Genomic DNA, 22354 nt, shown 5'->3' with positions numbered 1-22354 from the left:
ATGTAATTTCTCAGGGCCTTCAAGTGGGGTAATGACCTCACTGCAGTATTGAAGACTACTGTAAGCCAACACTAGAAAACATAAAAGGCTGTTTCTCTAGTTGGAGGTAGTTGTTGTTGACAATATAGCTGCACACTTCTGTATTTGTAAGGCAGAGTTAGTGGGCAGAGCTTCTAGCAGTCCCCAGTCACAGATTCATGCAACAATGAAGTCACTGAATCCCACATTTAGTGCCTCTACCAGATTTAAAATTAGTTTGAAATGTTCCCCTATGAGCATAACTGAGCATATTTTAGGCTTTATTTGGAGTTTTGGAGTTCTGCTGTTTCCAAGAACAAAGTTACTTTGTTTAGACTGTGTTAAAAAAAATATACTCCCATCATTTACAGAAGTTTTACTACTCCTGTCTGTGAAGGAGAAACTCAAAATTTGATGAATATTAGGAATGCTACAAGCCAAAGCTAGCTAGGGTAAAGGAGAATGGAGAGGAATGACTATTTGCAACCATGCACTTGAAGCAATGGCTTAGCATCAGGAGAGGGTCTAAATTCAGCTTTGCAAAGAGCATGCACCAATCTGACCAAATGTAGGCTCTGAGGAAATTTCCATTAGTGTAGGGAGGGTCAGATAAAAGCTGCAAGTGTTATATCCTGAGAAGTCCATAAGCACAGAGCATGTTTCAAGTCCTATACGTCAGTTAACCTGCACATGCCTCATCCTGCCAAAACAAGGATAGCGCTCCAGCCCAGAGCTGCAAGAGCACAGCAAGACTTTCCTTCAACTGTGCCAGAAAGCTTTGGGAGGGGGATAGGGATTGTCTCCGTTTTGGTATCTAATCACAGAGAAAATTGAGATTCTCCATCTGCTCTCAGGAAGCATGGAGAATGAAGAACAGTTTGAATTGCTTAAATATAAATAGGCTGTTCAGGGATAGGCCAGGCAGAAAAAGGAAGGCTGTGGAGAAAGCAGGAGCAAAGTGCTAGGATGAAGAGAGGCCGGCAATGGGGGAGTAGCAAGAACAGAGCAAGATGGAACTGTCCAGGGTGATAGCAAGTCTAATGAAAGGATAATATGTTGTCTGAAGTGGGCTGTTGAAAAAGGAAAAGAAAACCAAACACCAAAAAAACAACCTATCAGCCTGAAACTGAAGCGAGTTCAGAGTCCTCTGGTCTTCATAGCCCACTGCGAAATGCACAGGGCAGCTGTACCACAGCTAGTTAGCAGAGAAACAACTTAGTGCTACTACTACAAATTAGTTGCAGTTCAAACTAGGGAGGCTTCTGCTGTGAGTTTAATGATTCAGACACTGCTGGTAATCCAAGTTAAAAATGGACACAACAGCACATATGGGATTTAAACATATTTTCAGCTTTTTAAAAGCAAAGCTTTTAAAACCAGAAAACAAAAACCCTCAGAAAAAACATACAGCATTTCAAGAAGTATAAAGGCACTTGATCCTTTCATGTGTTATATTCTAGTGTCTTTAACTGAGGTGATAATGTAATGCTACTTCCCCCACCATCCCAGAGACCTCACTTTATGACTAAAGAGAAAGCCTTACACACAAGAGGAACCGCATCCTCCAAACAAGTCTGGTGGCAATGAAACACATGTCTAGTGGATGAGATTCTCCCCATGTCCCTGCCACAGCATTCTGGCGTGATTCTGCCAAGCTGCTGAAGTCTCTGCTCACAAGCCATCACTAACCACATGCTCATCTGCTGAGTGCGTAAGGCAAGTGGGCCAGGTGCAATCTGCAGAAGTGATGAGCATGCCTAGATGCCCATGATGTCTAGCAGAATTGTACTTTGGTCATAAATATTAAGCAGTCTGTAAAATATAATAAAAATCAAGATCTAACTGAATTTGAAACCCTATCTGTAAAAGCGAGGTAATAGTTCTATCTTCTAGCACCTGGTAAAAGCACGAATTTAAAAAAAAATATTTGACACAGATAATACAGCAATAAGAAACACAAAGAGCTGAGTTGAAATGGCAAACTCATGCCATGAATTTAAATGGACAGTGAGATCTGCAGCCATACAATGAATGCATAGAAGAGGAAATGGTTACTAATTCAGTGTACCCCATCCAGTTTGCACAACAGATGAGATGGTTTTCCCATGATGAGCTAAAACTCCTAACAGGTGATGATAGAATTTTAAAAAGTATCCTAATACATTTACACAAAAGTTGTACCAACAAGCTAATTATGGAATTTCTGACTTCTGAAGTAGCTGACATTCCAACCTTAAACATTTGCTTTTACATTATTTTATTGTAATGCAATTTATTTATAGGCATGTCTGTAGTATTCTTTGCTACAGTAACTTGAAATCTAAGTGTCTAACTAAAAGATTACTAAACCTGCTGCAACAGTTCAATCCTACCTAAAAATCCATGGCAGGTTTAGTCTTCTAAAAATACCAGACAGTCTAAAAACCACTAGAGCAATACTAACCATCTTCTTGCGGTATCTTACTAACATGTCAAACCACACCACTCCACTGTTGCTTGCTGGAGCCTGGGATTAACTAGACGAGTTTCTACACTACTACAAGAGGAAGAAATCTTTCTGGGCCACCAAAGGATGCACAAAGCCAAAGCTACTCACCACTTTCCAGCGATCTTTGACCACGTAATTGGCCGGAAGAATGTCGACCTGCTCCCCTCCTCCACTCATGTTTGGTTCGTCCTTGATGACTGCTGCTAGGCACTGCATTTGCCAGCCAGAGAGTATTTTAGTAGCTCCCAATTTAAATGAGCCATTTATCTGGGGAAAAAAGGGGCAGGGGGAAGGAATGACAAAATTAGTACAGGTCACAGCAGAAGTACACGATACATTTCCACAGGTTTTGCTTAGGACTAAATCAGAACCGGTCTCTTAGGAAAGAAGGCAAACTCACCTTGCAAACACCTGAGCTCACTCCATGCATAAACTTGGCAGACGCAACCATGCTTCAAGTCAGCAGCACAAACTAAAAGGGTGACAATTACTGGCTATACCATGCAGGAGTCCAGTGCTCTTGCGCCTGACAGCCAACAAGTCAAAGAGAATCCAATGCCAAATTCTGCAAGAGCTGTTATTGTTACCAGGCAAAAAGGTCTTGCTTTAACAGAGCAGCTGCTAAATAGGCAGTTTTCATGGTTTTCATTGGACAACATCCAACACGAATCAGAAAGGTTTGCCAGGTATTGCATTCAATAAGCCTAAAAGCATCTGAATAGGGTAGAAGGGCCTTTACAGAGCCAGGATTACAGACACTATCACTGTGATGAACAGCCAAGCAAAGAAGATGGGGATGGTTAGAAAGGGCTTCAGCCATGTAAAAATTAGTCCTCCTCATAGCATACACACAGTGCTAAAAATTATCAAATTAAAATACAGAGAGATATCTTGTTCCTATGGTGTTTACATTCTACCTCACGCCCCTTTTTCCTGCTTTTATAGGGAGCTCCAGATAGCCTTTGCCAAAATTAATTTTGGTTTGAGGTTTTTTGTTTATAATTCTTCTACAATAATGACTTGCAGATACACATTAACTCTACTTTCCTGGAAGAAAATTAATTGAAACAGGACAAATAAAAGATCTTCCTAATGCATTTCGTCTCTTCCTGGAAGATATTTTTCTGGCTTTAGAAGTAGGCTGGATCTTTTATTAAGCTTTCTTGGCAGCTCTATTGTCCTCCTGCAAAACATGAAAAATTTTCCTTCCTAAAAATGGGTGTTACTGTAGCACTGACTGCAGACTTAAGATTAACAACATAAATACCAAATTAGAAAAAAAAGACTAGAGCTGGACATTCAACTATCACACTTCTTCAGGCCCCCAAAAAAGGGAAAAAGTCACCAGTGAATTATGAGCTCAAGTAGAGAAAAGAGCTCATTCCCTAGCAATAAAAGGACTGGGAAGGAAGGATAGGAAGTGACCAGCATGGAGTGTGCACAAGGACACAGCAGACAGGAGTATATCAAAAGTGCAAGACATAGAGGATGATCAAACAAAACATGAGCAAAAGATCTCAAAGAGATATTCTCAAAAGATCTTCACAAAAGATTGCATTCTAGATATAGAAGGTAACTACATAGAAAAAAGGAGCAGCAGACTAACGCAGTAAGGCGGCTGCTGAGAAATGTTCACACTACCCAACATCTGCTAAAGTACAAGCAAAATGATAGAAGAGATATAAGAAGAAACTGAATATTAAAGAAATTCCAAAGAAAGGTGCTGCAAAATGCTCTGAATTCTCATGGAAAGAGCCTTCATCTGTATGGAGTAGCAGCCCTTTCAGTCACCAGGTATTGAAGTAAGAACCTGGAAAGCTCTCCAACGAGAAAGTACCTGCTGTGTTTGGCAGCACATTTGTGCAGCTTCTTCCTAATGAGCAAGTCTAATGCCATTCCCAGGCTCTTCTATGGTCACCAGAACATCTGAAATGACCACCCCTAAGCTACCAGTGAGCTTTGCATATGCTCTGCACCAAGCCTTGCTGCACATCACCGCAGACTGCACAGGAGAGAGAATCCCTGCAAAAATCTCTTCTAAGGCTGGCTTTTCTTATATTATTTAAAGTACAGTCATTTAATTACAGACTGTCTCAAACCCTCAGCATTACAAAAATATAAAACCCACAACATTAACGCACAGGTACGGAGGCAGGTATCCCCTCCCTACTCTTGAAAGTCTCTTGTCATCACTTCATGAAGACAAGTACAGCACAATGCAAGGTCTGGATTGCAGGGGATACAAAGGCAGCTAGAGATCCAGTACGTGTGGTGGCAGTAGCAACAAGATACATAGAAAGAAGTTTAGTTTTCCAGAGAAAGTCAGCCATGCACTATTTTTCACTTTGAGGCAAAACACCTAAAAAGTATGGTACATGATGTATGCGTTAGCAATGCATGTGCATAATAAGATTTCAGTTTAGTGACAAGTCATGGAAAGCAATCCCGAGGAATAATTTTAGAAGAGAAACAGAGCACAAATGAGCACTCAAAGCTAGGTAAAGTAGAACTGCTTTCCCTCGTGCAGTATTCCGCTTTCCTTCATCAATATTATAATACATGTATACAAAGATAACATGTTTGTTATTTAAAGGAGTCACATAATGTGTTAACTTAGATCTCCAGAGGCATCACAAAAAAAGGGCAAAAGAAAGGGTGAAGTTGCCTTTGTGCAGAAAACATAAGCACATTTAAATGATTCTTTTAACTTGTGCATTGTTGTAATTCCTTCTAAACCAACAAAATGTAGTATAAATATTGTTTGACTAGCATCAAGGCCTTCAGCCAGCCCCCTGCTCAAGCTGAATTTGCTAATTTAGCTACAGAAGGGAGGTGGCGACGGATGGTCAGTGGGGGAAAGGTAAGGCACTACCATCTCCTCCCCAACATGCAGCAGAGAACATCATTTCTGCATGTTAAATGTTAAGTGCCATTATGGGAAACAGGAGGAGAAATGGAGGGATTATATCTCTCTTGAACTCCAGTAAAGCTGTTCCTGATTCAGAGGGTGACCAAGCGTATGAACTTTGTCACATCTGCATCGCTTTTAGCTTTAAAATGTACAGATTGTAGAATGTAAAGTTACATAATTTTGAAGATAGTGACTGAGAAGACAAGGACTTTCAGATTGTCTTTTCCTATAGGAAATATACAGGATGCCAAGAAATTATTGTACCCCTCTCCCATGAAGACAGGCAAGAAAGCCAAGCAATCCTAAGATACTGTAAAACTGGCTTCCTAGAAGTAGCGAGTGAAGCAGAAATGAAAGCAACAGTGACAACAAGAGGACCAGGTCCCATCTCTTGGCCAACTCAGCATGAAGAAGTGTGAAACCAGCTCTTGCATACTGCTATCTCTTCCAGCCCATACTGGGGAATCTATATAGTTTTATAAATTTAGTCTTGGCCTTTAAAAAAACCACAAGAAATCCAAACAACCATGCTTTAACAGGCTAATAAGCCCCACTATATATTCTGACACAGCGCTCTGCTAGCTGTTCCTTCTACTTGGAATCAAGACAGTTCCAGTCAATAGCACTCATGGGTAAATAGTCTCCTTATTTTTAAGGCAGCTTACAAAAATCTGATGCACTATAGCAGCAATTATTTAGCCGACATGAAGATCAAGAGTCGGCAGAGAAGCATGACTGGGATAGGCAACAGTAACAAACTTCAGAGGAAAGTCTGCAAGAATTTCAGTGCAAGGCCTGATGTTGCAATTAGCGTGGCAGAGTCTTACATCAAATGCATCTGCCTTGTTCACATGTGTGTTCATCATGAGACAAACTAGACCAAGCAAACGTAACTCCATACAAGTTGTTAAGCTGAAGAAATCTTTGCTGCAAATGCTAAAAGCTTACATAGATTCAAAAAGCGACTTGACAAATTCACTAAAAATAATAATAATAAAAAATCCATTAAGCAGTGACATACAAATATTCCATCTTTAGCTTAGGAAGCCTTCAATTTACAAATCACTGAAGGTGCTAAGAGCATTCTGTGGAGCCATTCTATATACCTTCCCTGCTCTTATTCTCTACCCTAGATATCCACTCTTGGCCAACTTAGGATGGGATACTGGCCTAGATGGGCCTGTGATATGACTCAGTATGACCAGACTTGTGTTTTTATCAGTTACTTTCAAATGAATTAGTGTGTGTATATATATGTGTGTATATATATATATGTATGTATAGGTACATGTCTCCTTTATCCCTTCAAGGAGGTCAGAGACCAAAAAAAAAAGAATCAATCAAAAAGTCTCATATACACAACCCAGTTACCTATCTTACAATGTTCTCTTTCATGCAAGCAACATTTTGAACAGTTTTACTGGGAAAGTTATTTCCTAATTTTACAGGATCATGGCATTCTTAAAATTAAACTTAAAAATATGGAGCATTCCCTGTGGAAATTCCTAATGTATATATGAGGTCTTTTCCATGTTAGCTTACTTCAGTCTCAATATACTGTGGCAGCAGTGTTCAGAATACAGCCAAACTCAAAAAACATCAAGTTGAAAACTCATCAGACACAAGGTGGTTATTAAACAGCAGAACAAAGCTATGGAGGTCTGTCTCTCACCATCTTACTAAAGGTCCTGGATAATCTTAAGTGTCTTAATCTCACTGTGGAGGCATTGCAATATCCCACTTTATTTCAGGCCACATCCTCACCTCTGGAAGCCTACAAATTAGAACAATTGGAAAAAGTAAGGTTTATTTAGACTGCTATAGCCCATGTCCTTCTTTACTTCATCAAATTCCCCACCATGAACAGGGGATCCACCTTAAGAGCAGATCCCAATGGTGCTTTAGAAAGCTGATGCAAACTACAGCTTTTTAGGTGAGACAGCGCTGGACATCTGCAAAAACAAAAGAAGTAAACCCAGTAATCTGCAATCTAGAAATCTGATCAATCTCCCTGTCCAATACTTGCATGGCAGGAACAAACAAAAAATAAGTTTTTAATTTTGGCATAACTTAGCTGTTCCCAGCATGAACTTTACTGGCATTAAGCCAAAATGAAACAGATGGGGTGGGGAATAAGAGGAGAATATAACAAGTAGGATTAACAGTGCTTAGAAGAAAGAAAAACAGTGGAGCTTCCAAGTGCAACTGAGCAGCGGAACTGGGGCACAGTTAATGGCAGCATTAACTGCATGCGCTCAGTGTCCCTCATGGTTTTACAAACGTCACTTGCTTCCACTGCACAATTCCAATTATAAAAATTAAATCCCTCACATTACAACAAACAAACCCCCCCTTAAATCTTTGCATAAATAAGTTGTACCATGCACGAGCCTTTTGTTATTAGGGTAGAAATGCATAAGACAGTACAGGAAACAAGTTGATTTAAAAAAATAGAATGCACTGGACTAACAGGCCCTCAGCCCTGGAATACGTCATACCTCCTGCTGAACTTGAAACAGCAATTAAAAACAAGTCATACACTGTTAGGGTAGGTCTGACAGCAGGAGCTCGAAAGGTTCTGAATTGTTCCTTGAAGACACATATCTTCCTTCATTGCCTGCCTCTGCTGTAGCAAACCCTGCTTAGAGAGCAGGCTCAACTCCTAGCAGTTGCGGCTTAAAGTCTCCTCTGTGACATACTCTTCTTATAGGCATGCAAGGGCATCAGCCTTAGAAATTCTGGATTTGCTATTCACAGCATTTCATTTCTGTAAAAAACAAAACATCTAAAGGTGAGGTTGGAAGACACTGGGACTGTTTTTCATCTTTGAAAGGTTTATGACCATTAAGGAGTCATGTAGCTATGACTGGGAAAAATAAAAAAAAACAAAACAAACAAACCACCCCAAAAAAAGCTGCAATCAAGACAGACAGGTCTGGATTCTCTGCTAACACAAGACTGCATTGAACAGAGCATACATAAATATTTTAAGTATGGTAACAGATGCACCTTGACAGCATTATTGTGGCTACCTGGCTGCACAGCCAACTGAATGTATTATTGCTTGCACAGTGACTTATGAGTAACAGCATACGACCTAAGCAAAACAAACACAACCCCCAAACACATAATTTCATACTGCCAGAGGCTGTATTCACATATATTACAGAGCAGACACACCAGTGATTTCTGTGCCAAAACCACCTATCTACAGGGAGAATCAGCACAGTTAATTATGACAACAAATCATTAGGAAAGCACACCAGATAAGCATGCCTGCAATTTATGTGATCCTAATCCTCTTCAACTACATCTCAGCAGCAAAGCTAAAAAAAAAAAAAAAATAGGGATCAGGAGAGTTTGAGAGAAAAATCCATTACCTTCCACCAATCTCCTTGACAGAGTCCCTCCAATTATTGATCCAAGCAGAAAATTAAATCCAACACCAGGAAATCCCTCTAATATCATAACCAGCTTAACCTCTACTAATTTAACAGGCAAACATTACGGTCTGCTTACAATAAACAGTTAACTGCATCTTAAGTGTATCTACCTGCAAAGTCAATATAGATCCACTACTTGCAAACCTTGAGTAGTCTGTGGGTAGCCAAAACAAATATACCTGAATAAAAGCAAGAACTAAGCAGAGGTTATAGACTGAGTCTGATAGCATAACTACACCTGACACCACCAGAAACACCATACAGAGGTATGTTTTCATCACCTGATGCTGGACCAGTTTGTTTAATTGATCCTTAAGTAACATGAAGTGTCCCTCTTAAGCAAGTCCTCTCCCTTCTCCCTGCAGATGCTTTTGTGGGGAGCCTGTTACTCATCTTCCTTCAAACATGGCCACTCCAAGTTGCTTTTTGTAGCTGTGGTCAACAGTACTTTCCTTGAGTCCTTATTCTGGGAAAACAGTATTTCACCTTGAATAACCAACTCGGCCATACAGCAAACTAACACCTGTTGCTCAATGGTCTTGTACATAACCTATTACGTTAGGTTATTAAAAGGCCCACAGTCTCAGTTCAATCATTTTAAACCTCCATTCCAGGCGAAATGATGCTCATGTTACCCATTCAAATAATTTTACAATAGACAGAGTCACCATAATTACTAAGGATTAAATAAACTTGTCAAAATACTATTCAGAGGTTAGGAACGTAACAGTAAGTTCCTGATCAGAGATTTGATATTTTTATTCAAATTCTGGAAGACTGAGTATTTTGCAGGGGAAAATCACATATTTATAGATTTGCCAGATAGGCTTCATATTACCAAGCACTTTCTGAATTTTAATAAAAATTAGCATAAGTGGGGCAACTGCCACTTGCTGCACTGATACGTCATGTCAGACTAAATGAGACTAAATGGGACAAAAGTTTTATGTTTTCAAGTCCACTGCTGATAACAGCAGAGATTCTGTTTGTAATTACACAGAAGAGATCTCCTGGGACTGACAAAAACATTTTATCATGCCAACTGTTAGTCACTTAAATAATCTCTGTACAGCCAGCCCTTCTGTAGCCATTTGTCCCGTTTTTGTAAGGAACTCTCGCCCCTAGTTGCAGCATGCTCAGGGAGCATACTCAACCTTCCTCTGCCCCTACAAATCTACAGTTTCATTCTCTGATCTGCAGCCTCACCAATTTTTAGTTTGCAGACAGCTGGTGACTTGCCCGAAGGTGATGTCCTCATGGCTGACCCACTTTTTCTTCTACCCTTGGGAAATCCCAGAGCTTTCTCAACCATATTCAATAGTTCCCTGAGCCTTTTTCTCAAAGACAAAAATCCCCAGAAGTGTAAAACTTGGTTTTAGATTAGAAGCTCAAATTTCACTGTTATCTGAATTATCTACAGTTCTAGAGGAATTTGCTTCCTTGGTAGTTAATAACTAAAGACAATATTAACAAAGGAAACAATAACATCAAGGCAGATTATCTGTTGCCTGCACCTGTTTCTCTCTATACGTTAACATCCTAGAAAGATATATGAAAACTCTTGTATATGCAAGATTGGTCTGTTTAATTTCTTTCTGCACTGCTGTGTGAGTCAGTTTCCAAGGAGAAATTGTGTTACTAAGATCATGAAAGAGTTTTACAAGCTGGTCAGGATTGTGTCTATGTGTGTCCACTTGTGTCAACGATGCTATCTAGTCCACAACTGTCATTATCTGCTTGCATTCTGCCAGCCCACACAAACAGTCGTTTCCTATCCATAAATTTTCCTATCTATCTGTTGAATTAGGCAGATGTATGACTTAGGCATGTGTCTTCTCATTCTGCTATCAGACCTTACACCAGCTTGTTATGCTTGACAGAAAAATCACTTGAATATTATTTTCAGGGGGAAAAAAAAACCTCTTCAAAATGTGTTCTTCAGGGCAGATTCATTGTAATAAACCATATTTCTACTTTGATCCTTAATTTGCCAGTGCTATGCCAGGTAACTGGATCCTGACAATTTCCTATTACAGAACACAGATGGTCAGAATTTGTTTCTATAAAAAAGCATCATAAACCTTATGTCATATGTTGAATGTAAAAATAACCTTAATTCTATTCATAGCTGTAATAAAGTAATGGAAAACTGAATTTTGTACCTGAGCTGGCCAAAGCTCATAACAATTTTTCAAACTGATCTCAACCTGAAATGTGTAATTATGCATTCCGTGCTCAGGTTGCCAGAGTAAGCTGGCTGCCAGCAAATGCTTCTAATAATACTCCACAGACAGAACAACTACTGGTTCAAGTCCAGCCTAGGATGTTTGGAGGGGGAAAAATGTATATAATTTCATCACAATCACAAACACAGGTAGCAAGGTCAAAAAAAATCTGTTTTGCAAAAGAAGCAACAACCACACTAAAAATACCAGCTTCTGAGTTGTCATCAATCTTGAAAATAGGCTGCAGAGACCTACGTGACCTGAGTCCTAGAACCCAAATGCCTCCTGCCATTTCCCGCACATCAACTGTCACAAGACTGAGAAAATACTTGATCACCTGCCCTTTGCATTTGCACCTTTTACGTTTGTGGGTTTTCTTCCCCTCAGCTCAATGGACAAAGCCCCTTAAGCCTCATCTCTGCTTGATAAGCAACTGCCTCTGATCCTCTCTAGACATGGAGAACAGCAGAAAGAAAAAGTACGTCTTCCACAAAATGTTTCTTAATACAACCAAACTCATGCTCAGACACCTATGAATAAGTCATACAGCTCATACATACAGAGCACAGCATTGCCACAGAGAGAAGCAGAAAAAAAGGGAGGCAATTCCGTTCTTGTCTACAACTGTGGAGACAGTGGAGTCTGATAAAGGGCCAGCATCCATACCTCATGGTCACTAAAAAAGCTGGAGCTGAAAAAAGGCTGAAAGATGCCTTCCAGCCACCTGAAAACTAAACTCTTTAAAATGCATGTATCTTATCCAAAAGGCACACTGAAAAGCAAATTAATGTAGCGTAGAAGTATCTCCCTATGATGAGAATTTAAGGAACTGAGGGGCTCTCCCATACCAGCTCATCTTCTGCCAGAAGCTGAAGCCTGACAACTGCAAACTGGTTGTTCATGGGAGTTTTCCTTAAAGACAGGACCTACAACAAGGGAGATGGTGCATTCTAGATCTCTTGCTCTTTTCAGATCAAGGCTGGGCACTGCATGCTCTTTCCTGATCAAGGCTTGGCACCTGTAAAAAGGCATGCTTTAGCTACTGCAAATTTTACTAAAAACAAACAAACAAAAAAACCAAGACCAAAACTCACATTTTTGCGTGCTTAGACACTAATGAATGAAAGCTGAGAATCAGTGGAAGCACTGTTACACCACATTACCTACATTCCGTCCTCCATAAAGCCTACAAACAAATGCTGATCCTGGATCCACAGCTTCAAGTTCCTGGTTAGCCAATCTAAAAACCTACCTGCAATGAAGACAAACAGTTCCACTCTGTCCTGTCAGCTCTGAACTCCTGCACGTAGGATTCCCCATGGGCCAGTTCAGTGACTTGTACCAGCACAAAAACTATCCCTCTTCCTAATAAATAAGGTGATTTGCTTGGTTAAGAGCTCCTTGAACTGGTTCATTGTAGGGTCAGTCAAATGCAAGTGGCTGGCACAGTAGAGGAGTGGTACCTCAGATCCATTTCAGCTTCAGTCGACCTGAGCTCCCTGGTCGTCTCCACAGCAGGAAGCCCTTGGCCTTCCATGAGATCACAGGATTCTGTGATAAGCCACTTCAGCTTAAAAGCAGTGGAGTAACTCTGCCTGAGGCCAAGGTTTTTTTCAAGGAAGGCAAAATTTAAAGAAACCAGTTAGCTTTGATAACTTACTTACACAACCCCTAAACTAGTAAATTTTAGAGTCGAATGCAGCTAGATTCTGTTTAAATAATTCAAGATAAAATTAAACCACAAAGCTCTAGGTCTCCTAACACAATGTCAGCACAAAGGTGACTTCTAGTCTCTGACTTAGGTACTTCAACAAGCATTCAACAAGCAACTTTCTGAGTACTGAGGGAGCTGGTGGAGGAGCTTGCCAAGCCACTCTCCATCATTTATCAACAGCCCTGGTTAACAGGAGAGGTCCCAGGTGACTGGAGGCTTGCCAGTGTGACACCCATCTACAAGAAGGGCCAGGAGGATCTGGGGAACTACAAGCCAGACAGCCTGACCTCAGTACCAGGTAAGATTATGGAGTGATACATCTTGAGTGAGCTCACCAGGCATGTGCAGGTCAACCAGGAGATCAGGCCCAGCCAGCATGGGGTCGTGAAAGGCAGGTCCTGCCTGACCAATCTGATCTCCTTCTATGACCAAGTAACCCACCTAGTGGATGAGGGAAAGGCTATGGATGTTGTTTACCTGGACTTTAGTAAAGCCTTTGATACTGTCTCCCACAGTATCCTCCTAGAGGAGCTGGAGGCTTATGGTTTAGACAGGTGTACTCTTTGCAGGGTAAAAAACTGGCTGGATGGCTGAGCCCAGAGAGTTGTGGTGAATGGAGTCAAATCCAGTTGGCAGCTGGTCACAAGCGGTGCTCCCCAGGGCTCAGTTTTGGGGCCAGTCTTGTTTAATATCCTTATCAATGATCCAGATGAGGGGATCAAGTGCACCCTCAGTAGATTTGCAGATGGCAAAAAATTGGGTGGGAGTGTTGATCTGCTTGAGGGTAGGAGGGCTCTGCAGAGGGATCTGGACAGGCTGGATCGATGGGCCAACGTCAGTTGTATGAGGTTTAACAAGGCCAGGTGCCAGGTCCTGCACTTGGGTCACAACAATCCCATGCAACGCTACAGGCCTGGGGAAGAGTGGCTGGAAAGCTGCGTGGCAGAGAAGGACCTGGGGGTGCTGGTCGACAGCCAGCTGAACATGCGCCAGCAGTGTGCCCAGGTGTCCAAGAAGACCAACAGCATCCTGGCTTTTATCAGCAATAGTGTGGCCAGCAGGAGGAGGGAAGTGATTGTGCCCCTGTACTCAGCACTGGTGCGGCTACACCTCAAATACTGAGTTCAGTTTTGGGCCCCTCAGTACAAGAAGGACATTTTGTTGCTGGAGCATGTCCAGAGAAGGGCAACAAAGTTGGAGAAGGGTCTGGAGAGCAGGTCTTATGAGGAGAGGTTGAGGGAACTGGGGTTGTTTAGCCTGGAGAAGAGGAGGCTGAGGAGAGAACTTACCACTTTCAACAACTACCTGAAAGGAGGTTGCAGTGAGGTGGGTGTTAGTCTCTTCTCCCAAGTTACTCGTGATAGTATGAGAAGAAATCACCTCAAGCTGTGTCAGGGGAGGTTTAGATTGGATATTAGGAAAAATGTCTTTACTGAAAGTGGTCAGGCACTGGAACAGGCTGCCCAGAGCGGTGGTGGAGTCACCATCCCTGGAGACATTCAACAAATGTGTAGATGTGGCACTTCAGGACGTGGTTTAGGAGGCATGATGGTGTTGGGCTGGCGGTTGGACTTGATCTTAGAGGTATTTTCCAACCTTAATAATTCTATTCTATTCTTCATGAAATGAGGGAAACAAAACACAATTTAATGGAGTGTCCAGTCAAAAGGAGCATTGCGCTGATGCCTGTATGAAGGTGAAAGTATCAGACAGCTACACCGTCCCCTTGTTTGAGTGAGCAGAACGTGTATCAAGAACTTAAGCTACATGTCAAGACTACAAAGTTCCTAGTCCCTAAATGTAGAAGTAAAATTTGAAGAAAGTTATGCAAAAAGAAGAGGGAAACAACAGAACTACCTACTGACTGCTGTCCACTACCCCCAAGAAGGCTGGAAGCTGGGAAGAAGGCAGCAGTGCAACAGAAAGGTGAGAGGACTATGGTCTGCTTCAAGCACTGCATTTACAGCTGCCTACCTCTGAATAGATGTATGCATACCTCATGGTCCTCAAAAGCAACGTACTGCTTTTTCAGTTTAGGGATGGATGAATTGCACAAATTGGGGTTGGGGAGGGGGAAGAAAAGAACTTCAGATATGTTCCTGCCTTCAGACTATTCTCCTACTGAGAGGGGAAATAGGTTTTAGGGTGACTAGCAATCACCCTGCTGGTGAAACCTCCTCACCGGATGGCAGTATCCCATCCTCTTGCACCAGAAATACCCACCTGCTGGGCAAAGGAAAAGGAAGGCCACAGAGGCAACTCAGATACTGGTCAAGCAAAGAGCTGAATTTGTGAGGTGAAAGGACAGCGCGGCAGCTGTCTGTCTGGTGCAAAAGTGCCCCACCAGGTGCTGGGAGACAGATTCTTACAAAGAACAACAAGTTGAGGCACAGTATGATTGAGGTCTACACAACCAGGTTCTGCATGGAGAAGTTGAACAAGAAATGACTGTTCACCGCTTTTTCCAGTGTGTTAAGGAAGCAGCAGCAGGCAACTCTAGCATGTGGCAGGTTTGAAACAAATGCAGAGCACAGAGGAGTTGTGCAATGCCCTGCTGCAAGACACAGTGGAGGTTAGCATTTACAGTCAGTCCAAAGAACTGGAAAAATTCACAGAAAAAAAAAAAAAAAACAACTAAGAAAAACAAACAAAACAAAGCAACCCCCGAAATAAGCCAGTGGAGGACAACTGAATGCAATGACCAAATACTCTGACCGAAACCTGGACAACTGAATACTCTGCCAAAAGAATGGCTGAACTGAAAGTGACTAAGTACTGGAAGTGCACTCCAGGAAAATGGTACTGCCCACAAGCTCCAACCTCCAGCTCCTCCCTGGGCATTCAGCGCTGGTCACGGTCACAGGTAACATGCCACCTGGCCTAATCTAAAACAGCCATTTCTATATCACCCCAGGGTGAAGCTGGCAAGCATGATCCATGTGGCTTTCAATGGTATAAAGGCCAAGAACGATAGCCTGGATAAAATCCCAAGTTCTGAAACTTCTGATGCAGGGTACAGAAAAAATGGGCAGAATTTTAGAAGAAACACACTTCCCCGCCCCACCCCCCAGTCGCCAAAGAGCAGTTTCGGGGGTATGTGATATTTAAATGGGACCCAAAAAAACAAAGAGATGAAATAGGTCTCAGAAGGTGGGGAAGTAGGATGCATGGATTCAAGGGCGAACATGGAGGTAACATGTACCCCAGGAACCTGTTAACAGGGCAGCATTCTCTGGCACTCCAGGGAACAAGGTACACAGGAGGAGGCCAGGTCACTCAATGGGAGGAACAGTACTACATGCTGAAAAGAAAAAAATAGACTACAAGGATATAGATAAATGAATTCTATCAAGCCTATATGGAAAAAATGTAGTGGTAAAACTACCCCATCAGACCAGAATAAAGCAGCAACGGTGACTTGCAATGGGAGAAGAGGTGGGCTGTGCCTTTAGAAAATAGGCAGCAACGGGGAACTTCAGTTTCCTCATGGACGTCAGGACATGTCACCAAGATGAAATTTTAAATAGTAATTTTATAACTAAACAGTAACTCAACTCTGTTGGGTAAGCAGAGAAATATATCACCCTTAAAAAAATATTTGGCCAGTGTAACTTCTGCTTGGTCCTTTAAACTGCTTCATTTTAATTATAATGGACTTATTGTACAAACTTTAAAGTCTTTTAAAGACAGTAAAGTCTTTCAAAAATAGAAGATCTGTGCAAAAGGAGAAACCAGCACAAATTCTTCCAGGTTAAATATGATTATTTTTTTTTCCTTGATGATTTTAAAGAGATGAAACAAATTTCTACAGATAAAAACTACATATTTTCCACATATACCTGACCAGAGGCCAGCCAACCAGCCTGCTGGATGACAGACAGAGAAGAAATAGAAAGACTGAATAAAGAAAATATAAGAAAAAAGATGCCAAGAATTTTGGGTTGTTGTTTATTTTAAAGAGCTCTGCAGAGGATCTGGAAAACCAGAGTCTCACTTCTGCACCAGACATGTTTGGAAAACTGAAAATTAAAAAGAAAACTAACTGGCAGGTGGGGGGAGGAGTCATGGTTTATAGACCTATTAGGAAAGGCTAGGTGCCTTTAGGAAGACTCAACAAGCACACAGATAGGGCCATCTCACTAATAACCATGTCTCTGGACAGTCAAAACCTTCTGGTGTGGTATCAGACCAAAGGCCTTAAAAATTAAGATGTCCCAGGATAAAACTAAAGTTTCTGTAAAACTAATAACTGGCTAAGAGAGAGGAAAACACACAGGAATGCATAGCTAGATTTCACAACAGAGTGCTGTTACCAGTGGAATGACACACCTTGTGTACATACAAAATTATTCAGGCTAACAAATAAGGCTGCAACACCAAGAAGGGTTTAACTAGGGTAAGCACGTTATTTGTGTCCTCTTAGCCTTTCCTTAAGCTTCATCTTTTGGTCACTGTTCGAAAAAGGACTGGAGCAATACAGTGTTTTGGCCTGAGCAGTTGGGTTTATAATCCTATAATCAAAACCTTTTCACTAGACATCAACTTCTCCTTATCCCTTTTGCAATCTTCATATCTGATTCGTAGGCCACCAAAGCTTTCTACACAGGCTGACGGTGAGCCTCCTAACATTTACTGTCTCACAGACAGCGAGGAATCCGCTTCCATCTGTCATGGCTGACACAGTCTCTTTCTTAACGCTAGGCTGCCCCATTTCTCCAGAGAAGAGGAAATCTGCGCCCACAAGCATTCTCTTTGCTCTCCGTTGCGCCTTTACAGCTGGAGCCAGCCCATGATCTGCAGTTTGTTCCTTTCATATTGTTCACCAAATTAAAGATGACACAGCTTGACACCAAAAGGAAAGGCTTTCCAAGTGAGTCTTATTTTATTACATCTACAACCCATTACGCTGTCAACATCTTCCTTCTCAACTCAAAAAAAAACCCCTTTACCATGTAAATGGCTCTTGAGTAGTGAAGACGACTTAATGGAAAACAGTGTGGAACTGGGTAAGACCAAAAGGGAGTCCAAGACCAAAGAGTCTGACAAAAAAAGCTAGCGTGGCATATTTTTTTTCCCCACATCAAGCCTAATATATTGATTTATCTACTGGTCTCTAAAAAATGGAAGAGTTAGTCTGAAAAAAGACTTGATACACTGAGCTCCAAGTCACATTGCTACTGCTAGATTATTTCCCATATTTTCTGGGATAACTGTCGTGGGTCTCTACAGTGTGATACACAGGCTGTATGCAGGCACTGTTGTGGAGAAGACCCAGAGTTGGTCTTTTGTGACATAGAGGACTGCCATTGCCTAGTTTGTAGCTGATAAGACTCCTGAAGGCAAGGGACACTCAATTTGGGTTCATATGCATGGTGTAAAAATCACAGCATCTCCCTCACCTCCCACCTCTCCTTCCTAATGCTTCAATAATTCTCTCATTTTCCCTCTGCCCTAGGGAGGGAGGCCTCATAGCTAGCCTTCCTTATTACTCTCTCCCAAAGTAATTTCAACTTTTATTCCATTGGATGGTGCCCCATAATGACATTTAAGGGAATTTCAGGATGTTTCAAAGGAATACCCGCTTTTTGGTTATTTTTGATGGAAGAAGGGGAGGGAGGCACTAGCTGTGCCCATTCTGTATCTTATTCAGTAAACTAGCAGAGCTTAAACACCCTTTTAGTAAATGCTTCCACAATCACTCCAGCAAAAATTGGGCTGTGCCTTGCAACATTCAAAGGAGAAGATACCAACAAAGCCAACAAACCCTTAAAAAGGGGGGAACAGTTTACAAAGCCCTTGAAGACTTTATAGAGACATATTCCTCTAAAAGGCTCTATTTTCAGTCATATCTCTGTTTTCAGCGTGAACCAATGTTACTGGAAGGTCACTATGGAGCTCTGGCAAATGAATCTGACCTAGGACCTTCCCAGGATGGGGAGACATTCCTGCAGAGTTTATCTGGACCCTGCACATTGACAGATACATAAATAAGACCAAGGCAGAAAACTGACAGGACACAATTGAAGAGGTGGGCCCACAAGGCCCACAAGAGAGTAGTGGGCTATATACCTAATAAGCAATAAAGTAATATGGCAATCTTTCTGTAAGAGATGGCAAGAAACAGCATGAAGGGATCCCAGCACTAAAGATATGGAAGAAAGACGGATTCAGATCTGTCTGATCACTCCTGCTTTTGAAAACAAATAAGTACCCACTGCTTCCATTGGAGGACAGCTCCATGCTGCCTGTTGCAGCGTAGAGATACACTTGCCTTCACCACCAAACACTGGGATTGGGATAGAGAGGGAAGGGGAAAGAAATCCACATGTGGGCCATGAGCGCCACTTCATCAGCGTCAACCCTGAGAGCTGGCGAAACAGATTTCCTAACACCAGAGACACTCCTTTCTGAAGGACCAAGAGCACTCATGGGAATCTGACCTTCCTCTTGCTAACTACTCCAACAAAAAATGGTTAGGCAGGTATCCCCAAGACTGATCCTGATAAAACTGTCCCATAAGGCAATGATAATTCCAGTGTCTTTCTTTTGTCAGTCAGAAAAGAGGAACTCTGACCATTCCTGAAGGAATGAGATTATCATAAAGCATGCAAAAGCACACAGAACACAAAAGTTACAGCACTGGACACGCATACACCATTCACGAGCATCCCATGTCGACAGTTTCTGATCCCACGTACATTAGCATGAGAATGCTTGTTAGGAGCTAGATGATCACTGGCACACAAAGGAAAAAAAGACAAAACATTGACACATAATTCCTAACTTGCCCCTCTTTTACCAAGAGATAGTCTCAAGAGAAGCTGATATGCTCAAATGTGGTGAGTAACTACTGGTGAGACAGTACTGCTGCAGACTGCCCTTTAGTCATAGCACCCTGTATAGGCACAGCACCTACAAGCATTAGTGTTGAGGGAGCATTAGCATGCCCTATTTCACATGCAACATGAGGTTAAATTTCACTCATACAAAGAAGTTCTCAGGCTGAAAACCTCTGTTGTGACTCGCTGAGAAGCTTGTTGCTAAAAGGTAGCATTTTCAGCAATAGTACAAGCAATATAAAGAAATTCATGTGCAGTGGTAAAATTAGGAAACCTTTTATCAATCAAATTGTCTATACTTCCTCCTTGAAAGCCTAAGGAAATTCAAAAATATAGAAGGAAGATTTTAATATACAGCTGGTTTGGACTGCTCAGAAACACGACACCAACAGGTACTGAAATCCGCACCCCACAAAAACCACAGCGGGTCTTGAACTTGGCATGCAGGTAGTTCAGCAACACCGATGGAATGGCAGTGTCACTCCAGTGCTTCATATAGCATACTGGTTCCTCGCTAAATACACGATGCACTTCAAGGTCATGGTGTTCATGTTGGAAGTCCTCAGTGGGTCAGACCCCGGTTACTGGATACTGGAAAGCGCAGTGACTACAGTCACCAGTGCATACTTGGGCACCACAAGCAATGAAGACACAATGGCAGGAGACTTCAAGCTAAAAAGCTGCAGAAGACACGGCAATGCACACAGGAGTAAAATCTCCCATTCTGTGAAAGCTCATGAGGAGAAACTCTCAGCCTCCTGCCTCAAACCCAAGGACCGAAGAGTTATCCCAAAATAACACAACAAAAATGCTCCCTCCCCAAAAGCCCCTATGAAACAGGCTGGCTTTCTAACGTTCGGTTGAACAACCACCTAGTGACCCCTGGAAGGGTGCTCGTCCCTGAGCCCCGGGTGGCAGCGGGGCCTCACCGACATACCTGACCCCACCCCCACCCCGGTTCCCCTGACAGGTCCCCCCAGGCCCGGCCCGGCCGCCCGGCACAAGGCCGCCGGCTGCCTTCGCACTTCTGCCCTCACCCCGGCACCGGGCGGGCGGCGGGGGCACCCGGCACGCCCCGGCGGGGCCATTCCCCCCACTGCGGAGCCCTTGGCGGCGCGGGGGGCCGGGGGTACCCCCGCCCAGGCCGCCCGCCGCCCCGCACCGCGCTGCCGGCGCCCGCGCCCCTGCGAGGCCACCGCCCGCCCCTTTCCTCCTCTCCCCTCCCGCGGCGGGCGACCCTCCGGGCCTCGCCCTGAGCCCCGGCACCCGCCCGCCCGGGAAGGGGGCGGCGGCAGGGCGCGGAGAGCCGGGAACGGGAGCCTCCGCCGCCGCGCCGAGCCCCCCCCGCCCTGCCCCTCACCTCGGGCCGCCCCGCCTCCCCCCGCCGAGGAGGTGGCCGCGTCCGCCCCTGCACTGCAGCTGCCGGCACACCGCCCCCCCCGCCCCACCGCCCCTCTCGGCAGATGGTTCGCCCCACCCCGGTCCGCCTTCTCATTGGTGGCACCCGCCCGTCACTCCGCTTGAGGCCCGCCCAGCCCCGTCGGCATGCTGGGAATCTGAGTCCTCCGCGCGGGACCATTCCTCTTCCGCAGCCGGCGCCGGGCGGAGGGCCGGACTACAGTTCCCACAGTACCCCGCGCACAGCCCCGGGGCGGCCCGGCCCGGCCCGGCCCGCGTCCCCACACCTCCCCCGCCGCCAGCGGGACGCCCCATCCCCCGCCAATGACCGCAACGGCCGCTGCGGCCCGGCCCGGCCCGCCTCACCTGGCCTCGCCGCCGCCGGCGCCTCCCGCTGCGGCCGGCGCGGGCAGCGCATGCCCCGCGCCCCTCAGTGCGGCTCGCCGGGCTCGGTGCCGCCTGCCCGGCGCGCTGCGAGTGCGGCTATGGGGCGGGCCGGCCCCGGGCGCATCCTCCCCCTCGGAGCCGCGGCGGGCGGCGGGATTCGCCCACAATGCACCGCGCGCCGCACAGACAGCATCAGCCTGACATCACCCGCGGGCCGCCCCCGCCCGGCCAGGCCCGCCCCGGGCCCGCCCCGCTGCCACCGGCAACCGACCCCGGCGAGGGGCTGGGCGCCGCACCGGCACCGGTTACCGCGACTGCTGGCACACGGGGCTGCGCACTACAGCGCGCCGGGACACGAGCGCTGGGCAGCACAGCGGCGTGGGGGTGGGCACGGCGTAGCCCCGCCCCGGCACCGGCGCCGGCGCCGCCGGCACGAGCACAGGCGTTGCCGGGACGGGGTCTGTTGCGAGGCCGGTGTCTGTGCTGCTGGGATCAGCACTGGCATCTCCAAGCATGCGGCTGGGCGCTGCGCGGCCCGGGGACTGGCACCGGCGCTGGCACCGTCTGCAAAGGGCCAGGTGCTGCGCTTTGACTGGGACCAAACTGGGTCTGGGACTGTCCCACCAGGGCTGTCCCACTGGGCCTGGGACTGTCACCAGCACCTTCAGTGTAGTGCTGTTGGGACCAAGGCCAGAGTCAGCATACGTGTCTCAGGCTGGGCGTTGTGTTGCACTGGGACTGGCGGTGCCATCAGTGTGGGGCTGGCACTGCCCTCAGCTGGCAGTGGAGGCAGCCGCAGCTGTGCTGGCCAGGGGTGTTTTACTCCAGTGCCCTAGGGCCAGGACCAGCTCTAGCACCACCAGCAAGGGACTGGTGCACTACACTACACTGCCAGTGGCTGCACCAGCGCAGTCTGGGCTGGAACCGGGAC

At 44.7% G+C, this 22354-nt stretch overlaps 1 protein-coding gene across 3 annotated transcripts in view; it reads right to left on the bottom strand.

Moving 5' to 3' along the window:
• The window catches only part of TTBK1 (tau tubulin kinase 1), a 110536-nt gene extending 88770 nt beyond the window's left edge, over positions 1–21766 (bottom strand). Inside the window, exons 1-3 of one of the 3 annotated variants that reach the window (XM_064446509.1) lie at positions 7916–9430; positions 7090–7191; positions 2615–2773 (exon numbers count right to left, since the gene is read on the bottom strand). In XM_064446509.1, coding sequence (XP_064302579.1) covers positions 2615–2773; positions 7090–7092 — 162 coding nt within the window. In that variant the 5' untranslated portion in view covers positions 7093–7191; positions 7916–9430. Of the gene's footprint in view, positions 1–2614; positions 2774–7089; positions 7192–7915; positions 9431–20998; positions 21051–21402 lie in introns of those variants that run through there. The other 2 variants (XM_064446510.1, XM_064446511.1) reach the window with 2 other exon arrangements.
• Positions 21767–22354: the final 588 nt, after the last annotated feature.

The sequence above is a fragment of the Phalacrocorax carbo genome, chromosome 3 (assembly GCF_963921805.1).
Source record: "Phalacrocorax carbo chromosome 3, bPhaCar2.1, whole genome shotgun sequence".
Classification (NCBI taxonomy): Eukaryota; Metazoa; Chordata; class Aves; order Suliformes; family Phalacrocoracidae; genus Phalacrocorax; species Phalacrocorax carbo.
This window is presented reverse-complemented; position numbering and strand designations above follow the sequence as displayed.